Here is a 25,620-nt window from a genome sequence, read left to right as displayed (position 1 = left end):
ATATTATATCAGCAACTTTTTTTGCTTCCAACACCATTCACTTTCTTGTTCAAACGTCTTAGCCAGACTGCATGGGATTTGTGTTAGAAAAACACAGTAGACATAAGCCTGACATTTTTTAAAGGCTGCTAAGTTAAGATGGGCATATTCACATTAGTGAATTGACAATTAACCGCTGAAACAACTTCCTAAGGATGATAATGGCTATCTCCATCACTGGAAACTTTCAGCTAAATCTGCTCCTTACTAAGTAGTAATTACATTAATGGGATTTTTGTGGTTGTCTTTATTAGTAAATTAAAATAGATTATCTGAATTTATTTATCCCCAGGCTGGAATATAAATCTCCAGTGTTTACCATACTCCTTTAAAGGTCAGTAAATCTATAAATATATTAATTTATCCTGTATAATGAAAGCTCTTACCAAACCAACTTAAAAACACAGGCCCAGTTTTCCTCTTTGTAGAATGAGGTCCCTGGAAGAATGTACAAAAGTAACAACTGGACAGGGGAGGAAAACACTACAGACAAAACATCCAGTCTGAAACGTTTAAAATAATTTTATTAGACAATCGTGTTTTACATGTCATCAGACCTAACCCCTGAAGTGCAAAAATGTTTCTGAGGTATTAAGACTGGAGGAAAACAGGCACAGTATTGGTTGTTAGGGATACTGCCCTACAGCACAGTGGAATTTGCAAACAACAGGCCTTTATACAGCATTTGCAGGATCAGAGAAAACTGAGAACAAGACTGGATTTGTTTTTAGCCTTGAGAGCCAAAAAGCCCTGATCATTAGCCAGTTCTGTCACATCAGACACAGACACAGTTAACACAAGATGATGATAAATATCAATGAGGTGTTTCTAGGCCAATATGTACAGTACATGAAAAATGAAATTTAACTGCTGTATGTGTGACCAGAATCCCAACTGTCTATCCAGTCCAGCTTAATATGCTTTATCTATGGTGGCCTCTCTAGTACCAGCATTTTTGCCTACTCTACACAGCTGAGCCACTGCCTTGTGCTCCTGTTTGAGCACACACTGCCACTCACACTCACTTCAGGTTAAGTCTGATGTTCATCAGATTAACTAGAGGCAACAGTACAGTACTTCTCGTAGCCTGTAATCCTTTTAGTTGCCTTCTTCCCCTCATCTATGCAGTGAACAAGTCTAACTCATGCAGAAAATCTTCTAAACAAATAAGCACTGATTGATGACTCTTCATGTGGAAATGAAAGCTTTATCTGAGAACTGAAAAACTCACAGGGCAAAGCTTGCCCTTAACAATTAGTATATTAGTGAGAGTTTTACTCAGTTGCCAAACTGTGCTCCAAAAATAATTTTCTGTGAGGAAAGTTTGGGCAATACTTGATACACGATACCTCCACAAGCCAATGGAAGATATATTTAAGAAAATACCTCCAAATTACAAATAAATAAAAGTCACTTGTTCCAAGCCTCTCATAGGTTGTTTTTAACCAAGACAGCGGAAAACAAATTCCTCCTGAAACACACTTGTTTTTGTGAAAAATGTAATGACAAAAGAGAAGTTATTCTTATCTTACTAGGTGTTTATGAACTTATTAATTATCTCGAACATGTCAGCCTTTGTATTAAAGTGGCATACTTGGAAAGGTTCTCATCTGCAGCCTCTTCAGCTTTTAGACCTACTGAGCAGATGAAGATGTGAGCTCTATTGTCAGCACATTCATGGGCAAATGTCATGCAGTCTGACCACAAACACAACTGAGATTCTCAACATTTTCTAGCCTTGTTACCAACATCGCTGCTGCTTGCCTACACAACGTCATCTAGAAAAGCTACAAATATAGAATAGCTGGAACAGAAGCTGGATACCACTGAAGTGTTGCCTTAATATTACTTTTGAATGGAATCATACTTCACAGATGAGAAAGGCAACCCCAAATAAAAAGTGCAAAAAAAAATCATCACTTTCAGTTGAAAACTGGGTTTTGGATGCCACTCAGGACTGAACTGTTGGGCCAGTTTCTGTGCAGAAGGGTTAGAGAACAGACAAAAAAGAAAATGCTTGAAATTCCTAGGACCACAATGCCTGAAATCAGCGCGCTGGTGACTGGGTTCATCTGGAAAGGAGGTCCGTTCGGATGAGCTGCAAGGAGAAGAAAAATTCTCAGGTGAGATCTGGTTTTATCTGTCACGGGTGCCAAACACTTCTGCCTTCCCCTCCTAACACCCAGTATACTGCTAATGGCAATGGAGGAACCATAACTGTATGCATGAGCACCTGTCTACTTGGATAAAGCTTATCTAAGTATATTTTTAAAACAGTCATTAATTCTTTCAGCATCAATCATGCTGGGGGATAAAGACATGTGCCTTCTAAGGCATTATCCCTCATCTGCAAGTGACCAACCTTGACCTGAGTTGCTCAAGGCAAGACTATCATTATCCAAGGACTATCAAGGTAGATGTATAAGGATTTGTGGCCTAATCAAGGTAATGAAAGGATTTCTTCCCCACTGTCATTATCTACATTTCAATTCAAAGTCTATATAAATCAGCAGACATGTCTGGCACCAGATATCAGACTACTGGAAAACTTGCTGTACACCTTCAGAAAGGGCTTCTTAATATGTTTATGAATCCTCAGGTAGAAAAGGTGACATATTTAATACTTATTGCAGTTCAGCAAGCTGTTCATGGACCAGTTCTGAGATAATGGGCCACATACATCCACCGCCAGTACTGTGTTTTCCAGCAGGAGAGGGAAAAATCATTTGAGTACCAATGAACATTTGCCATTACCAGTTGTGGAGTGTGAGGTGAAATGAAAACACGGCCTTCATGTGAGAAACCAGACTGCTCCTCCCAGAAGCAGCCAGCTGTCCTCAACACTGTTAATCCCACTCTCCTCCCCCAAGCTGAAAGGAAATCATCAGGAAATGCTGATCTGGTAACCCTCCCCTTCCCAGTGCTGCTTTCTGACTGCTACAGCAGTCACCCCACCTCGCTCTACCTCTGTGCTCTCCACACAGGCAGCAACAGGCAAAGGAAAGGTTTTTGCTCTGGCATGGAGAGGCTGCTTCTTTTGTTGGATGGGAAGGAAAGGTAGCAGCCATCAGCACAACTAACTGTGTGCAGCAAATAAAGAGTTTGCTTTTTATTATTTTAATTATATCTATGCGTAGGAGCACACCAGGGAGCCATTAATTACAGGAAGAACTCTCCATGACAGACAAGAACAGCAGCTGCTTTTATATGTTCTAAATTGAGCAAAGAAAGGAATGAAAAATGTTGGAGTTCAGAGGATAGAGTGGATTCCTTGTTCCACTCAGTCCTGTTATGAAGAAATACAAGGTGGAATGGCCCAATGTTCCACCTGGTCATCCTTTCTTAGCCATCAGCCACTCCTTGTCACCAGCAGAGAACAGTAACAGATAGGCTGAAACAAGTGTTCCAAGTGCCCAAAGGAAAAGCACCCTAAAACTTAAAGATCTGAACTCCCCTGCAGCCTATTTCCTTCACCACCCTAGCAGGGCACAAGTTCTACCCCAAGTTTCTCCACAGGCTCTTTGTGAGGTTAAACGCCAGGAGAACAGAAGCTGAAGGTCTGACCTTCTGGCTTTGAGATGTGAACCAGTCTAGACTGCACCACAATAACAATTTTCCTGCTCTACTCCTGTGTGGCATGGGCAAAATTTACTGCTTAAGTCTGGTTTTGCATCTGGTGGCTATAATGTACCCTTCACCCCCATGTGCTGTAGCATCAGATCTTCATTTCAATTTCATCACAGGAATTAAAAGTTTCAGTGTAGATGGCACTGGGTGCACAAATCAAACTGAGAATTCCGTACTCACAAATTAAACTGATAATTCCATACTCACCAATTGCTTTCTCGTCAGTGCATATTGGTATTGACTCATTTAAGCAAGAAAAATAAATAAAAAGAAAAAAAGGAAAAAAAAAATCCCAGTGCATAGATATTAATCAATATGGTTCATCCTCAGTTCTGCTTCTTCCCTCATAAACTCTCTCTGATGCTTCTTGGAATTCTGATTAACTTACCAAGCTGTGAATTGTTGGTTGGCATCTCATCTATATAAAAAAAAAAAAAAAAAAAAAAGGCATGTGTCATATTTTTAAAATACCTCTGCCTACCTCCTCCCCTCTTGCAACACAAAAGCCAACAGTTGTAGCTTTATTTTAAAAATACATCAGGTCTACTTGCCACCATTGACTAGCAGCTTTTAGTATCTCTGTTAAATTATGGACAATAATATTAATTGCATGTCATTGCTTTATATTTAATATCAGGAGATATTAAAATATTAAAAAATTTTAATGTCTTGTGGAAAAAAAAACCAACACCACCTTAAAGCAGGAATCTCTTAATTAAAAAGGTGTCCAGTTCTGTTTTCTCTGTCAGTAAATACGCACACATAAGCACCATGTTAAATGTAAGCCCCTTCATTTAAACATATTATAAAATAGCTCTATAGGAAAAACTTGAGTTTTACAAGAAAAAATATGTTAGCAATCATAAATTATTACAAAAAAGCTGTTTTCACCATGCTCATTTTCCTCTTGGCAGTTACATAGTGGCTTTATATTCAGGGTAACATTTGTATTTTGTCTTCAGTATTTACTTACCAGTGTCCATTTCAAAATTACATTTCTTGTCACTATTTTGGGGGTTTTTTTGTGCAGTCTGTGAGCACATTTCACATATACATTTGTTTTGAGCAGCTGTCTCCCAAGCTTAAGTGAGACATCCATCAAAAGCTACGTAATTTCAACTCCACGAGTAGGTACCCGCTTTGTTTCCATGCAGAGACTAAAGCATTTTCTTCTGTGCACATCTCCTGTAATGGCTTATTTTGGATTAACAAAAACGAATAACGTTTCTCTGAAAAGAGCCAGATGTTGGAAATATGAGTTCAGAGGCGCACAGGAGAAGGACCATCCCTGTTCTGCAGCAGCACCAAGGCAGCTGGATCAGCAGCTCCACTGCCAGAACAGCTGGTGGCAGGTCATGGGGGACCTGGCTGCCTTGAGGAGCCTCTGCAGGGCTGATGTGCACAGGTCACCCCTGGGACAGCTGCAGATCCACCCTAAATTAGGGAAGGGCACATCTGTGCAGTCCTACTACTGGCATATGGACCATGGTGAGCCAGGTGCAGCAGGTTTGCTGGGCTCTGGACAGATTATCTGTGCTAAAGCTAGACCAGAGTTGGCCTTGAGAACAGTGTAGAGCACTTCCATGCACCATCAGTGCAAGCCAGAGCTACACCCTGGTATTCCTGACCCAAAATGTACCTACGTTTTTAAAAAAGTATCCAAAATTTTCCAAATTTATCCAAAAATTATTCATCATCCAGATAGTTTTGGTCAAGTTCTCATATGGTCTTCCCCCTTTTAGTTTGTTAACAATAGTATTCATAAACCTCCTGATTCTTATGAGTTTATTTTCACAAGGTGAATTGACAGCAGGACTAATTCCTTCTTTCTGACCCAGAAGAAAAAGGGAAATGCAAGTGAGATTGAGGGACTTGCCCAATGCCAGTCATGAAATCTGTGGCAGGGCTTAGAATTTAATCCCATTTTTTTTCAAGTAGCTCCCATCAAACCATCCTTCTGTCAGTGTGAGTCCAAAAGCACATTATGAAGATGGAGAAACCAAAAAAGGTTTACTCACCCACCTTCAGAGTACACCTAAAAAAATCTTTTCCTTTTTCAGCCTTGTTCATGATTTCATTTAAACAACCTCAACAGTTGTCAGGAAATTATAAAATTGTTTATACTTTCTTTGGTGTCATTAAACATCCATCAGATCTCTTTGCTTGAAGCTATGCAATATTTAAAGATAATTGATCAGATTTTTTTTTTTTAAATGTAAAAATAGCATCCACAGTATTTGAATCATGAGTTATATTATCTACCAGGGGCTGCTTGTATAAGAAGTTGTATCTAGTTGCCATTCCTTGCCTAAGGCAACATTACTCCAGCACACTTGTTTGGCTGAGAAATCTGTCATTCATTTCCCATATGTACTCATGTATGCAACTTTGAAGTTAGTTCTTCTCACTTTTCCTTGGCTAATCAGAAGGCAGCAACTCAAATGGGACCGTGTACAATGCAAAAAAATCACTCATTTTCATTGCAGATGTGCTGCTCATAACAGAGTCTATTTGTTCTAGACATGGTCTCTTGTTAGGTGCTTCCCCGTTCCAGAGGGTCAGTTGCTCCCTTTGTATACAGGTACAACAACTTGGCATTTAAAGAAGGATTTTATTCTCAAGTTTTAAATTAGATTTCCTAGACTAGGTTCAGTCCTACTCCCTGCATCCTAAATCTAAGACTGCTGAAATCAGCTAACTGCAACTACTCATAAATATTTATCATTTGTAAAACTTAAACAGCAGTCATATAATTTTTTTTTCAGAGACTGCAGGTTATATTTAGAGCTGCCTTTGAATTTTTTCCTAAAACAATTGGCAATAAAAATGAAGATCATGGAATTTAACCCTCAATTTAAAGCAGTGGATTTTGGCCCTCTGTTTAAAATGTACAATAGTGTGAATTAATTTTAAGCATCATGTAGATAAAAAGCCAGGGGGGAGCTGGAGAAATGGTGAATAGAAAGTGGTAGTGAATATTCATTATCCATCCAAATTAAATTGCAACACTGAACACAGTATTTTAAATTCTATTATCTCCAGTGAAATCTGACAAAAAGAGAAGTCAACCCACTGAGTCTGGACTTTTATAATGGCCTTATATGTATAAAAGTATCCCACAGTGATTTTATTGGAAGGGGAAGCATGTGAGAGCCAAACAAAAATACTAGCTCAGAATTTCTACCATACAGAGCAGTAAAAAATGTCATAAAAATATTAATCAGTAGTAAAAAAATACTTGGAAAAAGTCACGGCAAATCTACATTAAAGTGCAAAACATTTCCTCAGGTTTCCGAAATTCCTGCAATCCATAGAGAAAGATTTTTTTTTTATTCCTACCACTCCTGGTAATGATGGGGCCAGCAGAGATGACAGCGTTGCCAGATGTGCTCTGAGGGCGCCACGTCGTCCTGCCACCAGTGTCCCTTCTTTCTCTGTTACTGCAGATCTGAATGGTCAAACAAAACAATCCAGACTCAGAGTGGAACACAACTGTGGCCTTTTTGTGCTTCTTGATGTAACATGAACTCTTTGGAAAGCAATACTACAACTTTGATTTTATTTCTTAGTATGCATTAAATCACTTTGCAATAAAGACATCTGTAATATTGCCTAGAAGCATGTCTTATAAATTCCTGGCTTCCCATTTTATTTTGCCTCACTTTGTTTACAAAACTACATTGCTGTTGTGTACAAGATCCATCTTATAGTATATTAAATTTTCAGTAGTTAATTTCCAAAAGCTATATTTACAGTTTTCCCCAACAAATCTGTTTTGCTTGACAATCCCTATTCTAGCAAGCTTCTCGAGTGAGAGTTTGCACATCTTCCATGGAGTTCTAAATAGCAATGACACACTAAAACAACCCCCAACACTCTCATCTGGAATCCTCCTTTAAACCTACCATCTACATTAATCTACAGTGCTCAAGCATGCTCCAAACAGGAGCATTTCCTTAGTTTCAGCTTCTTGTGAAGGAACTTCAAAAACCTCAGAACATAAATTGATGCAAAACAAATTATGTAAATGTGTAACATAAAAATATAAAATAGCATACAAAATTTCAGGAGCATACTGAACTGACCACACTTTAAAATTCTAAAGGGGAAGTCGTTCAGTAGGAAACAATGCAGTGTTCTGAAGACAGCACAGAACTTTGTGTTTATATGTTTATTTAAATGTTTCCATTTCCAAAATTTGTTATTCCTGATACTCCTAAAATTAGTTAATTTTAAATATACATTATATCATGAACTTTAGCACAAGAGTAGTTTTCACATGATAGAGGAGATTATATACTTTAAGGGGCATAGTATTTTTTTTCATTGTGAGAAACTTCCACAAATTTTCCCTGTCAGTATAACAGCACTTTCTATAGCTTTAGCTTTTCCATAAACTATATTCTAAGATATTTCTTTTTATTGTTAAAAAGAAATTCTTTAAACTTATTCTAAGATGCCCACTGTGATGATGAATATATGATGTTCTTACTACTATACTAAGAACATCAACCTGAAAGCCATTTCAGAGTTGTTACTTTTAAAAATTAAGGACCACAAGGCAAAGAGGTAATTTCTCATATATTCAATAACCTGTGTTTTGCAAGACTAATATTATTTTATCTCCAGATGCCTGTATTCATTTCCATATTCTTCATCAGTAGTTTCACATTCCTTCAGACACAAAAAACATTCTCACTTCAGTCGCTACAAGTCACTTTCATTCTGTGCCATCCAAACTCCCATAACACTTGTAAGCAGAACCCCAGGATTTATACCCAGATAATTACAACTTACTGGCACAAGAAAGGGACAGTCATCTGCTCTGCACAGCTTCGTCACACAGTGAAGGAAAACTGTGGACATCTTCTGGTTCTTGTGCTTCACAAAGCGAAACACCTCGAAGGAAAAGCGGCCCATTTGACTCTTGCCATTCTCAATGATGGTTGTCTGCGGGTCCTTGTCACAGCTAGTTTTTGTGGAGAAGAGTGAAACTGGGATGAGCAGCTCTGTTAGTATGATATGATACGAATATGATAGTTTAAGCAGCAAGATGAACACTTCAGCTCCTTGGAAAAGAACACAGTGTGAATATCTGCAGCCACAATCTGCCTGTCAGGCTGCAGGTTCCCGTGCTGAAATACATTCCTACAAAAACATTGTTTTGTTTTGCAGCACCACAGCTAAACCAAGGTGCCATTTAATTCCAGTGTCAGGGACACTTGAGACCTGAAGCTCAAAGCAATCAGGTATGCTAACCAGTATAGACAGGTAACTCCAAATGAAGACAGCACCTCTCCATTAGGTGTCACAGATAAAATTTAATCTGAGATACTGGCAAGATGTTTTTCAAAGTTCAATTCAAATAAATGTTATTACCAGGAGTAGAAGTAGGAGCATCTATTTATATTTAATCATTTGCTTAACTACTTTCCTGGACTGAGGTCTCTGATGTTTTACATCACTGCCATTCACCACATTCACCTTTGGTAAAATGAAGGCCTGTTTAGCCATTCACTTTAAGCACTTATGTTATCTCTTGCAGAACTACTTTGGATATATGCTTTTCTACCTTCATAATTCTTATGACTTGGCACTTACTTCTATGTTTTTGTTCACACAAAAAAAAAGCTTTGACATTTTATCTATAAGCCTAGCCCTTGGTCCTGCCTACTTAAATGCTTAAACTTTCCAGGCAGTTTAAGACATCACTATTGAAGAGATTTATAATTTTTTTTTAAAGAAGGACCAAAAAAATACTGGGTTTGCACAGGACCTACCTGAAGAAAAGGTCATATCGAAGATCATCACTAGGATTGCCAGATGGTGTGGTGTAACAGTAGTCCATCAAAACATTCCACCTGCACGGGGAGTAATGGGATAGATGAGGGCAACTGGCAATGCAAGCATGGGGGGGTGAGAGCGAGGGGAGATGAAAGGACAGTACAGAAAAGCACACAAACAGGTAGTGCAGGCTGTTGCAGTGGAACTCAGTTACTGCATTAAACAGGTCACATGCCAGTCATCCTGGTTCTTCAACTACTTAGAAGGTTAAACAGCACAACATATCAGCAGAACTTTATAAATTAAATCATTTGGCTTCATGTAAGTCAACCACCACACCAACACACTGCACACCTCCTCCAGAAATCATGGCCACGTAGGACTAGAAATCAAAACCAGCCCACTTTTAAAAGTCCTGAATTCCAGCTCTTGGTCCAACAGAGGCCTTTTCTTAAGTAAAAGCAATATAGGGTTTAAAGTATAATTCAGGAAAACTTTCATAACGAGAAGTGCAGCAAAATATGCATTCACTGCCAAGGACCTGACACCCTCCAGCTGAGAGCAGTGATTATTGAACACCAACCATTATTTTGAAATACAAAAAGCTATGAGGAAAGACAGGTGCTTCTAAATCAGATAAGTAACAAGAGCTGAAAAGCAAGCAAGACAAGAAATAACACCCTCCATGGTACCTGCCATCAAGGTTCGTTGCTCTTACAGCTGCATATATTTTGGTTTTCAAAGGTAAACCTGTACTTGGAATAAGGAGTTGCTGGCTGTAGGTTGAATCCTGTAAAACAAATATTGCCTCGATTGTAACAGAAATTCCACTCTAACAACCCATCTGCATCCAGACTGAGCTCTCAGTAATTTTCCTGACCCTTCTGTGTAGAATGATTGTTTACTTTGATCTCTGTGAGGGAAGAAGCAAGGAGCAAAACCAGAGAAATTGCCTACAAATTTGTCTGTAAAGACTGGCTTTGCCCCATGCAACATTCTGGGAGAATATATGATTTAATAAGGTGGTTGAATCAGTTGTTAAGGAAAACATCATTCATTGACACTTCAGTAAGTCTCCCAGAGCTTACAGGCACACAAAGGAGCTGCTCAGGTTTTCTAACAGAGGAGCTTTACTGGGTTGTCACGCTGCACTCTTTTCCAGGAAAGGTTGCTAAGGTTATTTGAACTAATAGGGATAGCAATGCTATCCATGGGATGCTATATATTTTACGTTATAATCTGGGAGAACAAAGACATTCTCTTATGCAAAGTGTAGTTTCTATGTAAGCTGACTTGTGGAAAACTAGAAGTAACAAACATTTTCATTTAAAATCTGTTTCAGAAGAGCTGTTTCAAGAAAGCTGTATTCAACATAAAAGTTGGGAATTCCCCATATACTACTACTTAAATATAGCTGTTTTACTGGGGCTTTTTGCTCAAAATCTAAATCATTAACATCACTTTAGCAACAGCACAATGAAACATCTGTGCAACAGATATTAATCGAGAATGGCAAAATGCACTACCTGGTAAAGTCACCTGTGTGAAACACAGTGTTAATGCAGATAGCACAGTATCTCAGCATGTTGAAACCTCTTGTGAAAGTTCAAAACACTCAATACATATGAAAAAAACTGGTAGATAGGATTTAAATCAGTTCATTGTGGCAGCTGACAGCAACAAGAAGGTTTACACCAGAGACCAGGTGATTTTTTTCAAATGCCAAAATTAACAGCATACCCAATATCTAATCTATGCAATATCAGAGTCCTTCAGGTAGGTTTACCTTCTTTCAAATTAATTATACATTTCTATAACAATTAGCTCTGCCACGTTTTGCAACTGATTAAAAAGTGCAAGACCCTCACTATTACACTCCATAGTTGCTCTTTTATTCTTTAAGAGTAGTTTTTATTCATTTAGAGAGACATTTGCAAAAAGGCATAAAAGCACATAGCCACTTAGGCTCTGTGAAAGCCCATTAAACATTTTGCTATTAAACTCTGAGTCTACCATAACAGCTCTTATCTTTCCTACCAATGACATCACAAAGTAAATCTCAACACTTTGTGACAGAAGACAGAGGTGAGCTTAGGGGATGAACATTAAGAAGTAAGTCAACATTAAGAAATAAGTCAACAGGGGTGGGGAAGATGAAAGCATATTTTGGCTTTTGGGGATATCTGAGGAAAAAATGTACTCAATATGAGCATCAACAGCATTTATTCCTGCCTGTTTGCTGAGCTGGGCCCTGGAAGGCATCATCATGCAGTGGTCAATACTTGGCTTGATGAGAAATTTGCCTATTTTCATTCTGCCCCATCTTTTTGATCATGGATTTATTTAAAAATGAGAGAACTATAATCATCATTTTAACAGATTATAGGTTTTTATTTGGAGCTCTGCTCTTTCAAACAAACATGATTTTTTAGAGAGTGCCATTGAAAAATGTCCTGTTGCAATATTTATAGCTCATTATGTTCAAAGCATAAAGCATTGACTTTTAAATCAGTTGCATGAATTATAACTCAGCAACACAATGGCATGAATAATAATGCAAAAAAAATTGGATTCATAATATACAAAAATGATGCTTGATAGATTGAAAAATTGATATTTAAATCAGGTATTTAAAATGTATGAGTAAAAATTTTAATCAACACAAAAATATAATTTCAGGGATTAATGTTAAGTAGAGGTCCTTGCATTTTTCATGTTTCAGTGTCACCAAATCATTTACATGGTAAAAGCTTTTATAATAATGCATATTCAAATTATCTAAAACATAAGGAAGAAGCATTGGATGAAAACTGTCATAATTATTAACCCTTAAAATCTTTAACGTCCACACTGTAAGGCAATATATGCATCAGGCTATAGATTTGGACCTGATGCATCTTTCACAACAATCACAGATGATTGAAACGCTCTGATGAGGCTTGAACATAAAAATACCACAGCCAAAGTGCTACAGTTCATTGCTGTGGGAATAAGGCTGGAATAATTTTACAGAATTCTACAGAGTAGTCTCTGTTTAAGCACAAAGCACCTATACACACACAGAGAAACATAATAAATGCAAACAAAATATGCACTCTGGAGTATGATTGTTGTGGCTACAATTGATTTGTCATGTGGCACTACCAGCTGAAATCCAGAGCTGTAAATTGAGGAATTTCCTTTAAAGTGCAGGACAACAAGACTGTGTCTGTCCTCAAAGACCAGCCATAGAAACACAGACAGCAGGTACATGCCAACAAAAAGCAAAAAGGAATTCAGAGATGAAAGATGCCTTGAAGAAAGGTTTGGCTCATGGGAGGAACAGGAAGGAAACAGCAAATTATGAAGAGGAATCTATACTTTCATCTGCTGAAACAGTTTGTATCCACATAGCACAGAGATTCATTTAGTCCAGGTCATACTGTGTTTTATACTTACATTGTAAAGCAACAAATTCAAAGTGCTGATAAATGTACCATTGTTCTCTCTCACAGAAATAGCAGCTGATGATCTACAATAGAACCAGAAACCAAAAACCATCATGAAGAAAGATACCTTATTTTTGTTTTTGCACACTTCAGTGGGCTTTATCATTAAAAAACTCAATGAGTCATATCACAAGGAGTTAATTTATGCATTTGGGTTATAAACTTCAGAAACAGGAATTTATAGTGGAAATACTGACAGTCTTAACTATGCAGAAAATAATGGATGCTACTGAAAACATGAATCAGAAAAATAATTAGCAGAGAGGCAAAGTGACAAAAAGGAACTCACTTCACATGATGTACAAGGTTTACTCACGGAAATATTTTCTCTTGCATTCTATATTTAAAATCTTACAAACTATTTCATGAAGAATTTTTTTGGCTTTTTTTGCTGCTATAATTTTTGGTAAGAACACCTGAATTTTAAGGGAAGTTTCACATTCTCTAAGGGCCTCTTCATAACAGCAGGTCTCCATGAATTATATTATCTCATATAATAACGCTACAGAATTTTCTTTTTTCTTGCAACACTTCTTTTTTTGGTGCTTTTTCCTTTCCCTTTACTCTTAAACAGCCAAAGATTGCTACATGGATGATGCTGTTATGGCATGCACATACAGATGCTCACACAAGCATGGGGATGCAAAGGCAGAAATGAACAGACACACTTACGAGGCCAGCTGGGTATTGTTAACCAAGTACTCCAGTGGGTAGCTACAGCTAAATTTGTACAGGAGCCCAGGCAGATAGCTGATAATCGTGGGTGGGTCTGGTGTATCAATATAGCCTGAAACATTGCCTATCTGTACCACTGAGGTATTTCCATAAGCATTGATACCTCGAGCTGAGGATACCTATGGAGGAAGAGAGAAAACTGCTATTAGCTGAAGTTAACTGTGGAACAAAAGGACTTAAGGATGCTGATGGTTTAGCCCATCATTTAGCCTGAAATATCTTCACTAAAGCTTTCAAAAATTATTTAGTTTAATAATATCTTCCCTGTCTTCTGTTTTTCACCTCCCTGGAATCATGCATTTAAAATTCACAAGCTGTATCCCTGTTCTTAGAACAGACTTGAGCAACATTTGGAAAGAATTATGAATTTTGCAAGTATACTTTTGGTAGGTATTTTTCCCTCTACATTCCCAATGAATTCATGCAACTTATTGGGAAAAACTAAAGCAACTTCCCTATTACAATTAAAAAATATTACCTTACAATGAGCTGCTATATCCAATAAAAAGGCCAGTACAGAAAGAATTTCGTTTACAGAAAAAATATTGTCTCACTGTTGAGTTTCAGTATGGGCACATCAAAAATAAGGTACTTTATAAGCAGCCACAAGCCAAACAGATGAACTTTGAGCGTGGCTTTGTTTATATTATATATTTCTAAATCTTCAATATAAACTATAAGCTGTCAGAAATTACAGGCTTGAAAAGTAATACAAAATTAATGCCAATGCAACCTGAATTGCATCCATGGGCATGTGCTATTCTGTATTGCTCAGCTCAGAGTGTGCAGAGCCTGCAAGAACACACAGCCCTCAGGAAAACTGAGGGGAAAACGGGAAAACTTCCCTGCTGGTATCAGCCCAGCCTCACTCCATCTGTAGCTACTGGTCTGAATGAGGGGGTTGTGTGAAAACAACTGAGAACAGCACAAATTCCTCTCTCAGCAGGCACAGACACAACTGAGCAAACATGGCACTGGACTTCTACTGCAGCATCTCTTTTATACAACTCTATTAGCAAAACAGGTGTTCTCAGTAGCTTTAAAACACATGATTTCTTTAAAAAATGTTTAATTAGGGAAGAATCATCCTGAGGTGCACATGAGTTGTAACATTTTGCCTGAGTTTTTGCCTAAACAGTACAGGCTAAATTAGTAGAGCCAACTAAAGCTTTTTTAACTTCCTCACCACCCAACCCCCCATCAAGTAAAAAGCTGAGTCTGCTGTATTACAGAAAAATGGGTTTTAGAGAAAGACGTGGGTTTTACACAAGTTCTGCCAAACTGTTGTCTTTCCTTTACTTTTATTGAAAATTATCTTGAAGGTCTTTGCTGTGAAACATTGCCAAGAAATGCAGGGGACTGTAAAACTCTAGTGTGAGGAACATGATAAGAAATGCTCCCTGCTCCATTTTTGTCTTCATTTGGGGGCACAGCGTGAATAAACAGAGAGGATAGGGAAATATTTTTTGTTATATTTTTAGCAGCTGCTTTGTCTTTGTATTCAGTGCAGCCTAGTGGGGACTTCATGGGAAGCTCCAGTTATTTGGACTTATCAGACTGAGGGGTCTTTTTGTTTTGTTTTGAACATCAGGCTCTTGCAATAATGATCAAATAGCAAGTTCAGGGAGTTTACAAGGTGACCACCTACACAGGAACAGGAAGAAGTTCCTTCCTGGAAAATTATTCTACTGCAAGTCATAGAGGTGCTACAGTTGGAAAAGAGAGTCTTGAATTGGCTGAACTGGTTGTTTGGTGAAATTTTAAAAGAAAACTCAGCCTAAGGCAAAGAGGTCACAGAGCATAGCAAACATTTCAGCAAAATTATTAGCAACAGAACAGGGGGTTTGTTATAAAAACCAACACGGATGAAGTGCAAATAAGAATTCTGGAGAGAATAAAAGCCTTCAAAACAATACATTTTTAAACTTGTTTTTTAAAGTTATTCATAGGTACTTTGATATCACTCAATGTGATAGACAAGAACTGTCAAACTCTCCACTTCTGCAAAATCTAAGGCATGGTCAGCAAGGGTTTTAGAAACACCTTGGAAAAATCTCATTCTTCCACTGAAAAAATACTTAAATAAAAAATATATTTTCTAATCAGAGGACAGATGTGTGTCCCTTATAAGTTACCAGCTTCCTCTGGTTTTCTTCGATGTATGCAATATGTTTGCAACTGGATAAAACCAAGTAAATATTATCTATGAAAGACACAATGCTGTCAAGGGCATTCACTTGATCCTATGTATACATAGCCATAATTTTGCTTTGACTTGGTCTTACCACTAAAGTGTTTCCACAAGATTCCAAAGTACTCAGATTGATGATGAAAATGACCACTGCTGGAAAGGTGTTGTTATTGATGAAGCCCCTGCAGTGGGCATCCCCATGTTTCCCATTCAGTGCCAGATCTGTCTCAGAATAACCAGAAAAAAGAACTGTGCAAAAATTTATCTTCATAGTAATTGTCTGTACTCCACAGAAAACATTGATATCTCGCTCAGCTGCAAGAAAAATACAGGGAAAGACATTGTCAGAAGATTTGAAGCAATCATTATACAACTATTCAGCAGTTAGTGCAGCATTGTGACTTCCAAACAAATAAATCTTTAGATTTCAGTTTCAGGAAAATATTAGAATATAAAGGAAGGGATTGCATTAGTCTGAAGAACAGATTTGACCTACCATTTTGCTGAAGAAAAAATCAAGAATAATATAGTAACATAGTGTAACCAAGCCAGAAATACATTAATCCTGCAGCAAATCTTTTAGTAGCACATTCATAAAATGAAACACTGCAACAAAGTAGAAAAGAGCAAGTGGTTAAATATTTGGAGTCTGATTAAGCAGCCCTCTCTGGAACAGAAATTTCCAGCAATTCTGAGAAATAGAGAAGGCCAAGCTCTGCCTCCTAACCCATTCTGGCATGGAAACTGGCCACATTTTTCTGAGTTGTCTGGAGTCCACTGTGTATGAGATCACAGTCTCAGGCAGTGCAGACTTTGAAGTACAATCAACAGTATATCAGAGTAATTTATTATGATCTCTCCAAAATTGGTTTTCCCTGGGTTTTGGCTTTGGGGCTTTTTTTTTAAGAACCATCAACTTGAGCTTTAATGAAAAATCAGTTGGCTCTAGAAAGATTATGATCAATACCACAAAGCATCTTGCAATCTTTCATTCTGTGCATTATGACAACACAAAAGGCCTAGAAAGAAGCAGCTGTTAAAACTGATCAATTTTTGAACAGCAAAGAAACTGTCTTTGCCAATTTGACCTTTTATTCAAAAGTTCTGAAGATTTTTATGTTCTGAATGGAAAAGCATCAGGTTCAGATACAGGCACAAGCACCAGATTGTTTTGCTTTAAAGCTCTAATACTGCTCCTCTTTAAGGTCTTCTTTGCCCACAGAAGGTTGAGGGGCTGTTTCCCCCTAGTGCTTTACAAAAATACATACTGCACTGTGTTAAACACAGACATTACTCCTTTATAGAACTAATTTATTGCATCTGCTTAAAGATTAAGGGCTATTAAAATTGTAGAACAACTTCAGTCAATACTGTACCATTAAGCCTGCTAAAACGAATTGTTTCACTGCATAGTCACAGCAGAGAAGAAATAAAATTTCCATTACAATGAACTAGCTCTTCCCTCATGGTAAAGGAGCACAAGCAGTTTAATTTAGACAGCTTTAATGGTGGCTTTCAAGCCAAAGCAATCAAGTGCAGAAAATAACTGGCCAAACTCAATCCTGAGCTAATGCCATGATAAATGTTACTCACTGGGTGTAAATTTGGGCAGAAATTCAGGTACTGGAGGCAAGACAGAAGGTGAAGTGATTTGGCATGAAATTCTCCTGATTGGTACACAATCATAATCCCACTAATGTAACACACAAAGATCAGGAAGCAGCATGCCTTCATTTCCACTGCAGGAGGACTATCACCATCCTTTTAATGAGTGTACCAAAGTAGAGGGGCCAGCCAAAAACAGGGAACAGCAAAGTGTTCATTTATGTTTCCTCAGACTGATGTATAGACAGATCATAATGAATTGCAGGGTGTAACAAAGTGGCTCAGTTAATTTCATAACTCACTTCAAGCCTTTTCAAAAAGCAGAATAATAACTTTACCAATTAAGCTACTACTACTGCTTGCAAAATTGTCATTTGACACTATGGGAAATGAGACCCTAGCGTACAAAACCAACTTGTGCTTGATACAGAAGGATAAACAACCTTTCCAGACTCAATCTTTTCTGCCTACTACTTCATGAGGAAATATTGCTGCCAAATTAATCCATTCTGGAATTAAAACCTTTTTTGTTCAGAAATCAATCTGCAGCCAGTCCCAAACAGATCTAATGCCCTCTTAGATGTTACATATCTAGCTCATTTCTTGACAATTTGGGAAGGTAAATGTTATTCCTATAAGTTAAAAAAACAAACAAACAAAAAAGTATTTGCATTCCTGCATTAAAAGCCTCTGGTTTTCTGAGTCAGAGGAGCGATGGTTTGAAGGTTTTGGGACCCAACTGATGAAGCCTTAACTATAATGGCCTCTCTGTCACAGAGTTTTCATAAAGGCAAACCACTTGGTTTCTTTCTGACTCAAGTCACACAAGCTATACACAGCCAGAAGTGCTCATGGATGTCTCCAAAGCAAGGGAGTAAAGCCCAAGGGCTACACAGATCCTACAGGAACAGAGACCATCTTGAATTATGGGCAGACTCGTGGGGGCAAATGCTGGGAGCTCCACTGCCCACTTCTGCGCTGTTACCCCTCCATATGCTGACAACTCACCCCAAGGCAGGCAGCAAAAAAAACCCCAGAGGACAAGAGTTTCTACAGAATACCATTGATAAAAGTCATTCCATCAGAAGGGGAATGAAAAGATCTGTGTAGTCCAAAACCAGTTTCTCCTCACAAACCTCCTCTTTGATCAAATCCCTGCTTTGATATTGAATTAAAATGCATAGTGCATGTGAAAAAGCTGCAACATTTCCTCAGTTCCTACAAAGTTCTCAACATGAACTCAAGACAAGAACCCCCAGAATCAAAACTGCATGTCCCAGCTGGAGACAGACTGCTATGGTTCTATGCCCCAGAAGCCCTCTAAAAAAGATGCTTTACTGCAATGCAGAACTAAAGTTTTTTTCTCTGCGTGAGCTTTCTGAATGATGGCAAGATCTAAACTACTTATACATTCTCTAGAGCACATCTAGCTTTGGTACAAGAAAATCACTGCATTTTCTGTGTATGTCGTGGTTTGACACAGAAAAAGAATTTTTCCGGAAGGAAGAGGTCAATTTGGACATTGACCAATTGAAGGTGGACACGCCTCTGAGAACACAGAGAGGTTAAAAGCAGAATTCCCAGGAGAACTCGCTCTCTTTGGTTCCGGTCAGCGGTCAGTGCAGCCTCTCCCCTGCCTGGCAATAAGCTGGGTGGGGCAGGGGAAAAGCCATGTGGCCTTTGGAGGTAGGCCCAAGGGTGGAGGGACTGGAACTGGGCTGGCCCCCTGCGGATGGAAGGGTAGAGAAATCTGGGCTGTCTCCGTTCCCCCCAGAGTCTCTCTCTCTCTCTCTCTCAAGAGACAGCGGTGGTTTATCAGCGATACACCGCAGGGAAGGAGAAGAGCGGGGAGGCCGCAAGGTGCCCAGCCGCCTGTGGGAGCTGGAGCCTGGGCAGCGAGCCATCTCTGGGAGTCGGGACTTTTAACCCTTCCTGAGAAATGAAAGCTTTGTGAAACTTTTCTCCTCCTTGGTTTGAAAGAGAGGGGCTCCTCTCTCCCTCAATGAACTAAATATCAATTGTCTAGAGGGTGGAAACCTGATTAGGGTCCAGGTTTTGTCTCACTGTGGTTTGTTGGAGTTGGATGGTGGGAGGAGGAATGCTTTAGAAGGTTTTCATTTTGAATTTGTGTGTGGTTTTTTTCCTTTCTTTTTCGTTTTATAGTAGTATAGTAGTAGTAGCTTAATAAAGTTGTTTTTTTTTCCTTGTTATTAAGCTTAGGCCTGCTTTGCTCTGTTCTCAATCACATTTCACAGCATTCAGTTAAGAAATTACATTTTCATAGGGGCACTGGCATTGTGCCAGCATCAAACCATGACAGTGTACCAAAAATGGGGCTATTTTTCCTTCATTCCTGATGACTATTGCATACCTGCACCCTAAAATAAACCCGCAAACTGCAGAAACAAAAGTTCTGTTTGATTGTCATCCTATTTATGCAGCACTATTCCAATGCAAAAAGTCACCTAAGTGATGAATGATAAAAGCACAAACAAATGAAAAATGGATGAGCTCCATGGTTTCTCTAGGAAGGCTTTATTTGTCCTCTTTGTTGTAGAGAACTTCTGTTTCTTATCAACATTTAAAGAAAAAGAGGAGATAATTTCAACACCCAATGGCTTCTCCGGTATCTGCACATCACGCTTGGAATTCCAGCTGACAGCAATAAAGACTCCTTGTGTGGAAAAAATAAGGAACAGGAAAAAAATCTGTCCATAGCCAGGTTCTGTGAGTAGTATCTCAGCCTGGAACATACCGGTTTTTAAATGTTCCCTTTTTTGACCTCTCTCTCACCTCTCCCCTTACATTTGAGCCCCAAGGGCCCTGAGGCAGCATCCCCAAAACCTGCAGAGGTTCTCTCTCCATCTTCAGCACCTCTCAGCTCCACTAGCCCAAGCCCATTAAATAGCAGACCCTTCTGCATATTGAAAACAACACCTGCTAAATTTGGGGTAAAAGGGGTTCCTGGCTTTCACCACCATCTCAGATGCACAACTAACAAACAGAATTATTTTTATTTCCTAGCTCTCAAAATTAACAGTAAGCCTGTTGATCAAATCCTGGCCTTTGAATCTCTGCTCTCAGCTCATTTGGCCAGTGAGGGGTGATTAGAATTTACTTGAAAAAAAAATCTGTTTGCCTGCAACCTAAACAGATTTTCTCCCAAGTCAATGAGATTTGGCAGACATGGAATCTGATATGACTCATTTTTATGAGGCAGAACTGCAAGAGGCCCCTAAATACCCTCAACAGGAGATTAATTCAATTCGCAGGTATCACATTGCAAACAAACATTGGCACAGAGCAGGTGCAAAAAATGACCAGAGAAAAATTTTAAAACACAGAAAGAGCAACATAAACTTCCCTCTTTCTGTTGCAAACATCTCAAGAAGCCTCAAACGGGGACCAAATAAACCACAATTACATCAGAAACTCAAAAGGTAGCTCCGAAGCAGGTGGACAAAATTCAGAGGCAAGCCTGTAAAAATTGACTCTAAGAAGTTGAATATATATATTATGAATAGAATAGGAATATATATATATGTATATAAAGTAGCTTGCAAAATACTCAGCTAAACTGTGATTTTCTCAGGAATGGAGACAATCTATTTGATCTTTTTTGCATGTCTCATTTCTCTCTTCTTCATGTTCATATTGATTAACTGGAAAAGAAAACCCACTGGTTGGTCCTTATGACAACAAAACACCTAGCAGTGTGATAGTAACACTGGAATCAATAAACTGACTTTCTGCCTTCTGCTGACTTAAATTTAATAAAAGAGCTGACCCTTCCTGAAAAAAAAAAATCTAAACTTTTATTATTCAGAAAGCAACAACAGGAGAGGTATTACAGTGTAATACTACACTGAATGTTCATTACTGAACTAGTCAATTCAATTGCTATCTCAGGAAAACAAGATGTGAGAGCGACAGTGTTCACAGCCTTCTTTTTATTATTATTCTTCTGCCCATGATAAAACTCAAACAGGAAGGATCAGCAATATAATAGAAACTAAAAGGAACCTTTGCCTGAGTAAACCCTGATACCATGCCACCAAGACTGACATTTCATTTCTATTTCTCATTGTATTAACAGCTCTGAGCATCCAATGTGCCCAAAATGACTTCATTCCCATTTTCTTAGAGGAAGGAAAATACATCATCCATAGACAAAAGTCATTGCTTCACCTATCCCTAGGCAAGGATTTGATGTTGGAGTGAGGCACTAAAATTTTGCCATCAAGGTAATTTTGCTTAAAAGAGATACATATTCCTTTCCTTTACTAAAAGGATATAATTATATTATCTTACCCAGGAAAAGAAAACTATAAAATCAAAACATGAAAGAAAACCCATTTAGAAGTGTGAGAGTGCTAAATCTATAGAGAACATTTACAACAATATGAGCTCTGGTGAATGTCTTGGACAATTTAGAGCACTGGCAAAAGCAGGTCAAGCCCCACAGGTGTGAGGGGAATTGTTTGCCTTGCTACCAGGCTGAATTTGACCCATTGTGCAATTAAGAAGAAAGCAAAGTGCAGCATTAGGCAGGTTCATTGTCACAAAAACAGTTAACACTCAATTAATGTTGAGTCCTACCCCCAGGCCTTAGACAGATTTAAAGCTCTGTATTTAAAAATAAGAACTGCTTTGAACCAAGACAATAAAGAAGCCATTAGAAAAAAAAGTCTATTAAATACTTACCAGGAAACCTGCTATGGAGGTTAGCATCACAGTTGTATCCATTGAACTGAGCAGTCACTGGGAGCACTTTAATTGTCAACAGGAGCAGCAACCATACCTGTTCCATTGCAAAACCTAGCAAAACATCAAGTGGTTATTGCACACATCTGTTCATGGCATTAAAGATGCTCACTGCAAACATTCTGTCACTCAGGAGGCAACGGTCTCCAGCAAAGGAACTGGAGCTCACAAGCTTGTGGGAAATGGGTCACAGACAGCAGGGCTCTGCTCCTGAGTAATGTGTGATTTCTATTAACTTCTACAACTTTCAGTCATAACTTGTGGCAAAATAAAAGGCACTCAAGGATAATAGAAAATGGGAAAAAAAACCTTAAAATATTTTGATAGACTAGAATTGCTTGAATATTTAAATTCAAACAGTTTCTTGATGTTTCAGTGTAAAATTCCTTAAGAAAAACATCTTGGCTAAGATAAAACTATTGTTCTAAATAATGGAAAACCATAGAAATAAATGCTCAGCAATTCTCAGGCTCAAGATCCTAGAATAAAAATTGGTTCATATCTATTTGCCAAACATTTGTTCTTTGCAGCACAAATGCAATTAAATTGAGGTTACACAAAGAGCTGGTACAGATACTTGCATCTACTTGGATTGTATCTGGCAATCAGAACACAAAAATTTCTAATGTTCTCAGCAATGATTCCTTCTGCAAGGAAAGCTCCAAGATGTAATACCTGTGGTACTTACCACCACGTAAAACCCCCCAGCTTTTTATACATGTCTGTCAAAAGCATCCCAAAATATTGAGATTTTTGTCCGTGGATCCAAGTGCACTAATTTTTTGTTTGGTTTATTTTGTTTGTTTGGGGTTTTTACATGTGTAAGATTCTGTCATTCTAGAGAATATAGCTGCTGATGTAGACCCCAAATGTGGCAATGGTCTCTGTTTGCCTAGACAGGAACTCAGCAGTTCTAAGATTTAGGAAATTGCTTCCTCTAAGACTATAGATCACCTAGAGATGAGGAACATGTGCAAACTCCAGAGATGTTGCACGCCTGAATGCAGCCCTAACTGCATTGCTGAGAAGAGCTGGCCACAGCACATGGAGAGAACATTTGAGACAAACCTTTGCTCTTTACTGGAGCTTTCAAGGCTGCACAGCAGTGTGAGCTACTTCTCCTCAATAATGCAAAGGTTTCACTAATTTTCAAACCATGCTCATGTAATGCTCTGCGTTGAAAGACCCTCAGAGGACACTCCCACGTGCTTTGTCCATGAACAGAGCAACTACAAGAAAACACTGACCCAAATTCTTCTAAAAATGTCAAAGGTATGCCCAAGTGGACAGCCAATGTTTCCTGTGTAATCCTGCTTGGAAGTACACAGAATAAAACGCAGAATTGGAAACACCAGCTTCCAGCTAAGCATGAACATTTGGGAAGTCAGGTGTAACTTTTGCTATTATCACATGCAAAAGCAGCTCTCCCACCTAGCTCTTCACAACTTTCTCAACAAGTGAGTTACAGCAACAATTCAACCTCCTTTTTGTTTCAGGTGGATACTAAATTCCAAACAAAAGCACTCTCTGACTCTTAACAGTTCTTCCATTAGATTCCTGTGGAGATTGACAGCATTTGCAGCTAATGTTGATGAAGAATTGTGGAAACATAAGAAAGAAAATAAAATTTCCAACTGGGTTGCTATGAAACCTCAGTATTTTCATGATCTCTTCACCCTGTCCATCACTCTCAGATGAAGAAGCACAGCAGTGTTTTCCTTGTTTGTTTACTATGAGAATGCACACGTTATTTTGAAAGAAAGATATTTTCTTTCAGAAAGTTGGCATTTCTCCAGTGTTCTGGAGCCTTACCTCTGCTTGTACATACAGCAGTTACATCCATAAAGTGGCTACTACTGATCTCTTGTATATGGGCTGGCTTCTGATGTCCATTACAATGGGATACATCAAGGGCAATTTACCAAGATCTAAATCTGAGTTTAATTTTCTAACATCCACAGTGGTTTTCTGCTAGTAAAAAAAAAAACTGTTTGAAAAGAGTTAAATGAAAGATGCCACTGATAAAGCTGTAAGTATTATTTTAGATGAAAAGCAGAACTTCATAATAAATTCTAAAATTTTAATTATTAAACATAACTTAAACTGCTGCATTTTGGAGGAAGGATAGATGATTGCTAAGGAAGAAATCTGAATTAAGACATTAAGTATTTATAGCATTATTTCTAGCTGTATTCAGAACAATTCAGATTATAACACAACCAATAATGTCCTACTTGCTTTTTGGCTATTGACTCATTTGCATATGAATCAACATGCAGATCCACATCACCAATTGAGCTGACTCCTGCTGCTTTTGGTTAAATAAGCTAGGAATATGCATTCTTTTTTATTTATCAAGAGAACTGCACAGCTAGAAAGCATCCTGAGAGGCCAACATCACTGATCTGCCCACCCCAGACACAATTAAGGCATTCTTGCTTTTCCAGTCTGGTCTTAAAGGCCCCTAGCAACCTAATGCTCAACAGAAATTTCTGAACTTCAACCTCCTCAAAATATATAAGACATCCTAACCAAAAGTTTTGTACCATACCAATATGGCTGACCATTTAATACAATTACAGAAGCATAAAAGTTTTACCAAAATAGTAACAGGAACATGATATGCTTGCTGGCATATAAATGTGAAACTAAAAATCCATGTACAAAATCATAAGACAGCTTGCAAGTGGTCAGGAATGAGATGATTTAGAATCCTGGAATGAAAATCGTGAGGAAGATATTTGCCTTTTTTTCTTCATTTGGCGTGCAATTCTTAGTATGCTTTTTCTGAGGAATGCTTTTAAAAATTATCCAGGATTAAAAAGATGTCAACACATACTGCAAGGGAAATCTGACTCTTTCTGTTCATTAAACTCAAACAACAAACCCATACCACGTTTCACCGAGGCACCAAGACCCAGGCCCTCCTGTTCTGCTGCAGTGAAGAGCACAGAGAGGTCAGAGCTGCAGCAGTCAGTCCTCACTTTCATTGCTATCACTTTACAAAGCCCTTGTCCCTGCTTTGATAAACTTCACCATGCCAAAAAACCTGCAGAGAATTCCCAAGTAAAGATGCTTATGATTTAAACATCACAAGCTTTTGCAGTCAATTTAGGATTTTAATTCCACTGAAAAGCTGTAGTTTGATTTAAATTTCCTCTTCTTTCCTCTGTCATGACCTGATATTTATTTGTCTTCTCTCCCATGCTCTCTAAAAGGTCTTAAATTTTCCATTGTCACCAGCATTCACTGATTCAGCCCTATATTTTTATTGAATTGCATTTTTAAGCCAGTTGCAACTTCTAAGCACATTATTATTTCAAATAGTCTTCCTGTATTTTATAAGAACTTCCTATAGTCCACTGCTAATTCTCTAATTTTAATTCC

General features: G+C 38.3%; 1 protein-coding gene across 2 annotated transcripts in view; it reads right to left on the bottom strand.

Annotated features, from left to right (window-relative positions):
* Positions 1–543: 543 nt before the first annotated feature.
* Positions 544–25,620, bottom strand: part of ZPLD1 (zona pellucida like domain containing 1) — a 90,443-nt gene continuing 65,366 nt past the window's right edge. For both annotated transcript variants that reach the window (XM_072934975.1, XM_002193221.5), the window contains exons 3-12: positions 22,174–22,287; positions 15,959–16,179; positions 13,611–13,792; positions 12,889–12,961; positions 10,143–10,240; positions 9,447–9,527; positions 8,464–8,635; positions 7,006–7,114; positions 4,055–4,084; positions 544–2,137 (exon numbers count right to left, since the gene is read on the bottom strand). In XM_072934975.1, the coding sequence (XP_072791076.1) occupies positions 1,962–2,137; positions 4,055–4,084; positions 7,006–7,114; positions 8,464–8,635; positions 9,447–9,527; positions 10,143–10,240; positions 12,889–12,961; positions 13,611–13,792; positions 15,959–16,179; positions 22,174–22,279 (1,248 nt within the window). In that variant the 5' untranslated portion in view covers positions 22,280–22,287 and the 3' untranslated portion in view covers positions 544–1,961. The remainder of the gene's footprint in view (positions 2,138–4,054; positions 4,085–7,005; positions 7,115–8,463; positions 8,636–9,446; positions 9,528–10,142; positions 10,241–12,888; positions 12,962–13,610; positions 13,793–15,958; positions 16,180–22,173; positions 22,288–25,620) is intronic.

The sequence above is a fragment of the Taeniopygia guttata genome, chromosome 1 (assembly GCF_048771995.1).
Source record: "Taeniopygia guttata chromosome 1, bTaeGut7.mat, whole genome shotgun sequence".
Classification (NCBI taxonomy): domain Eukaryota; kingdom Metazoa; phylum Chordata; class Aves; order Passeriformes; family Estrildidae; genus Taeniopygia; species Taeniopygia guttata.
Note: the sequence above shows the minus strand (reverse complement) of the source record. Positions and strands in the feature narration are given on the sequence as shown.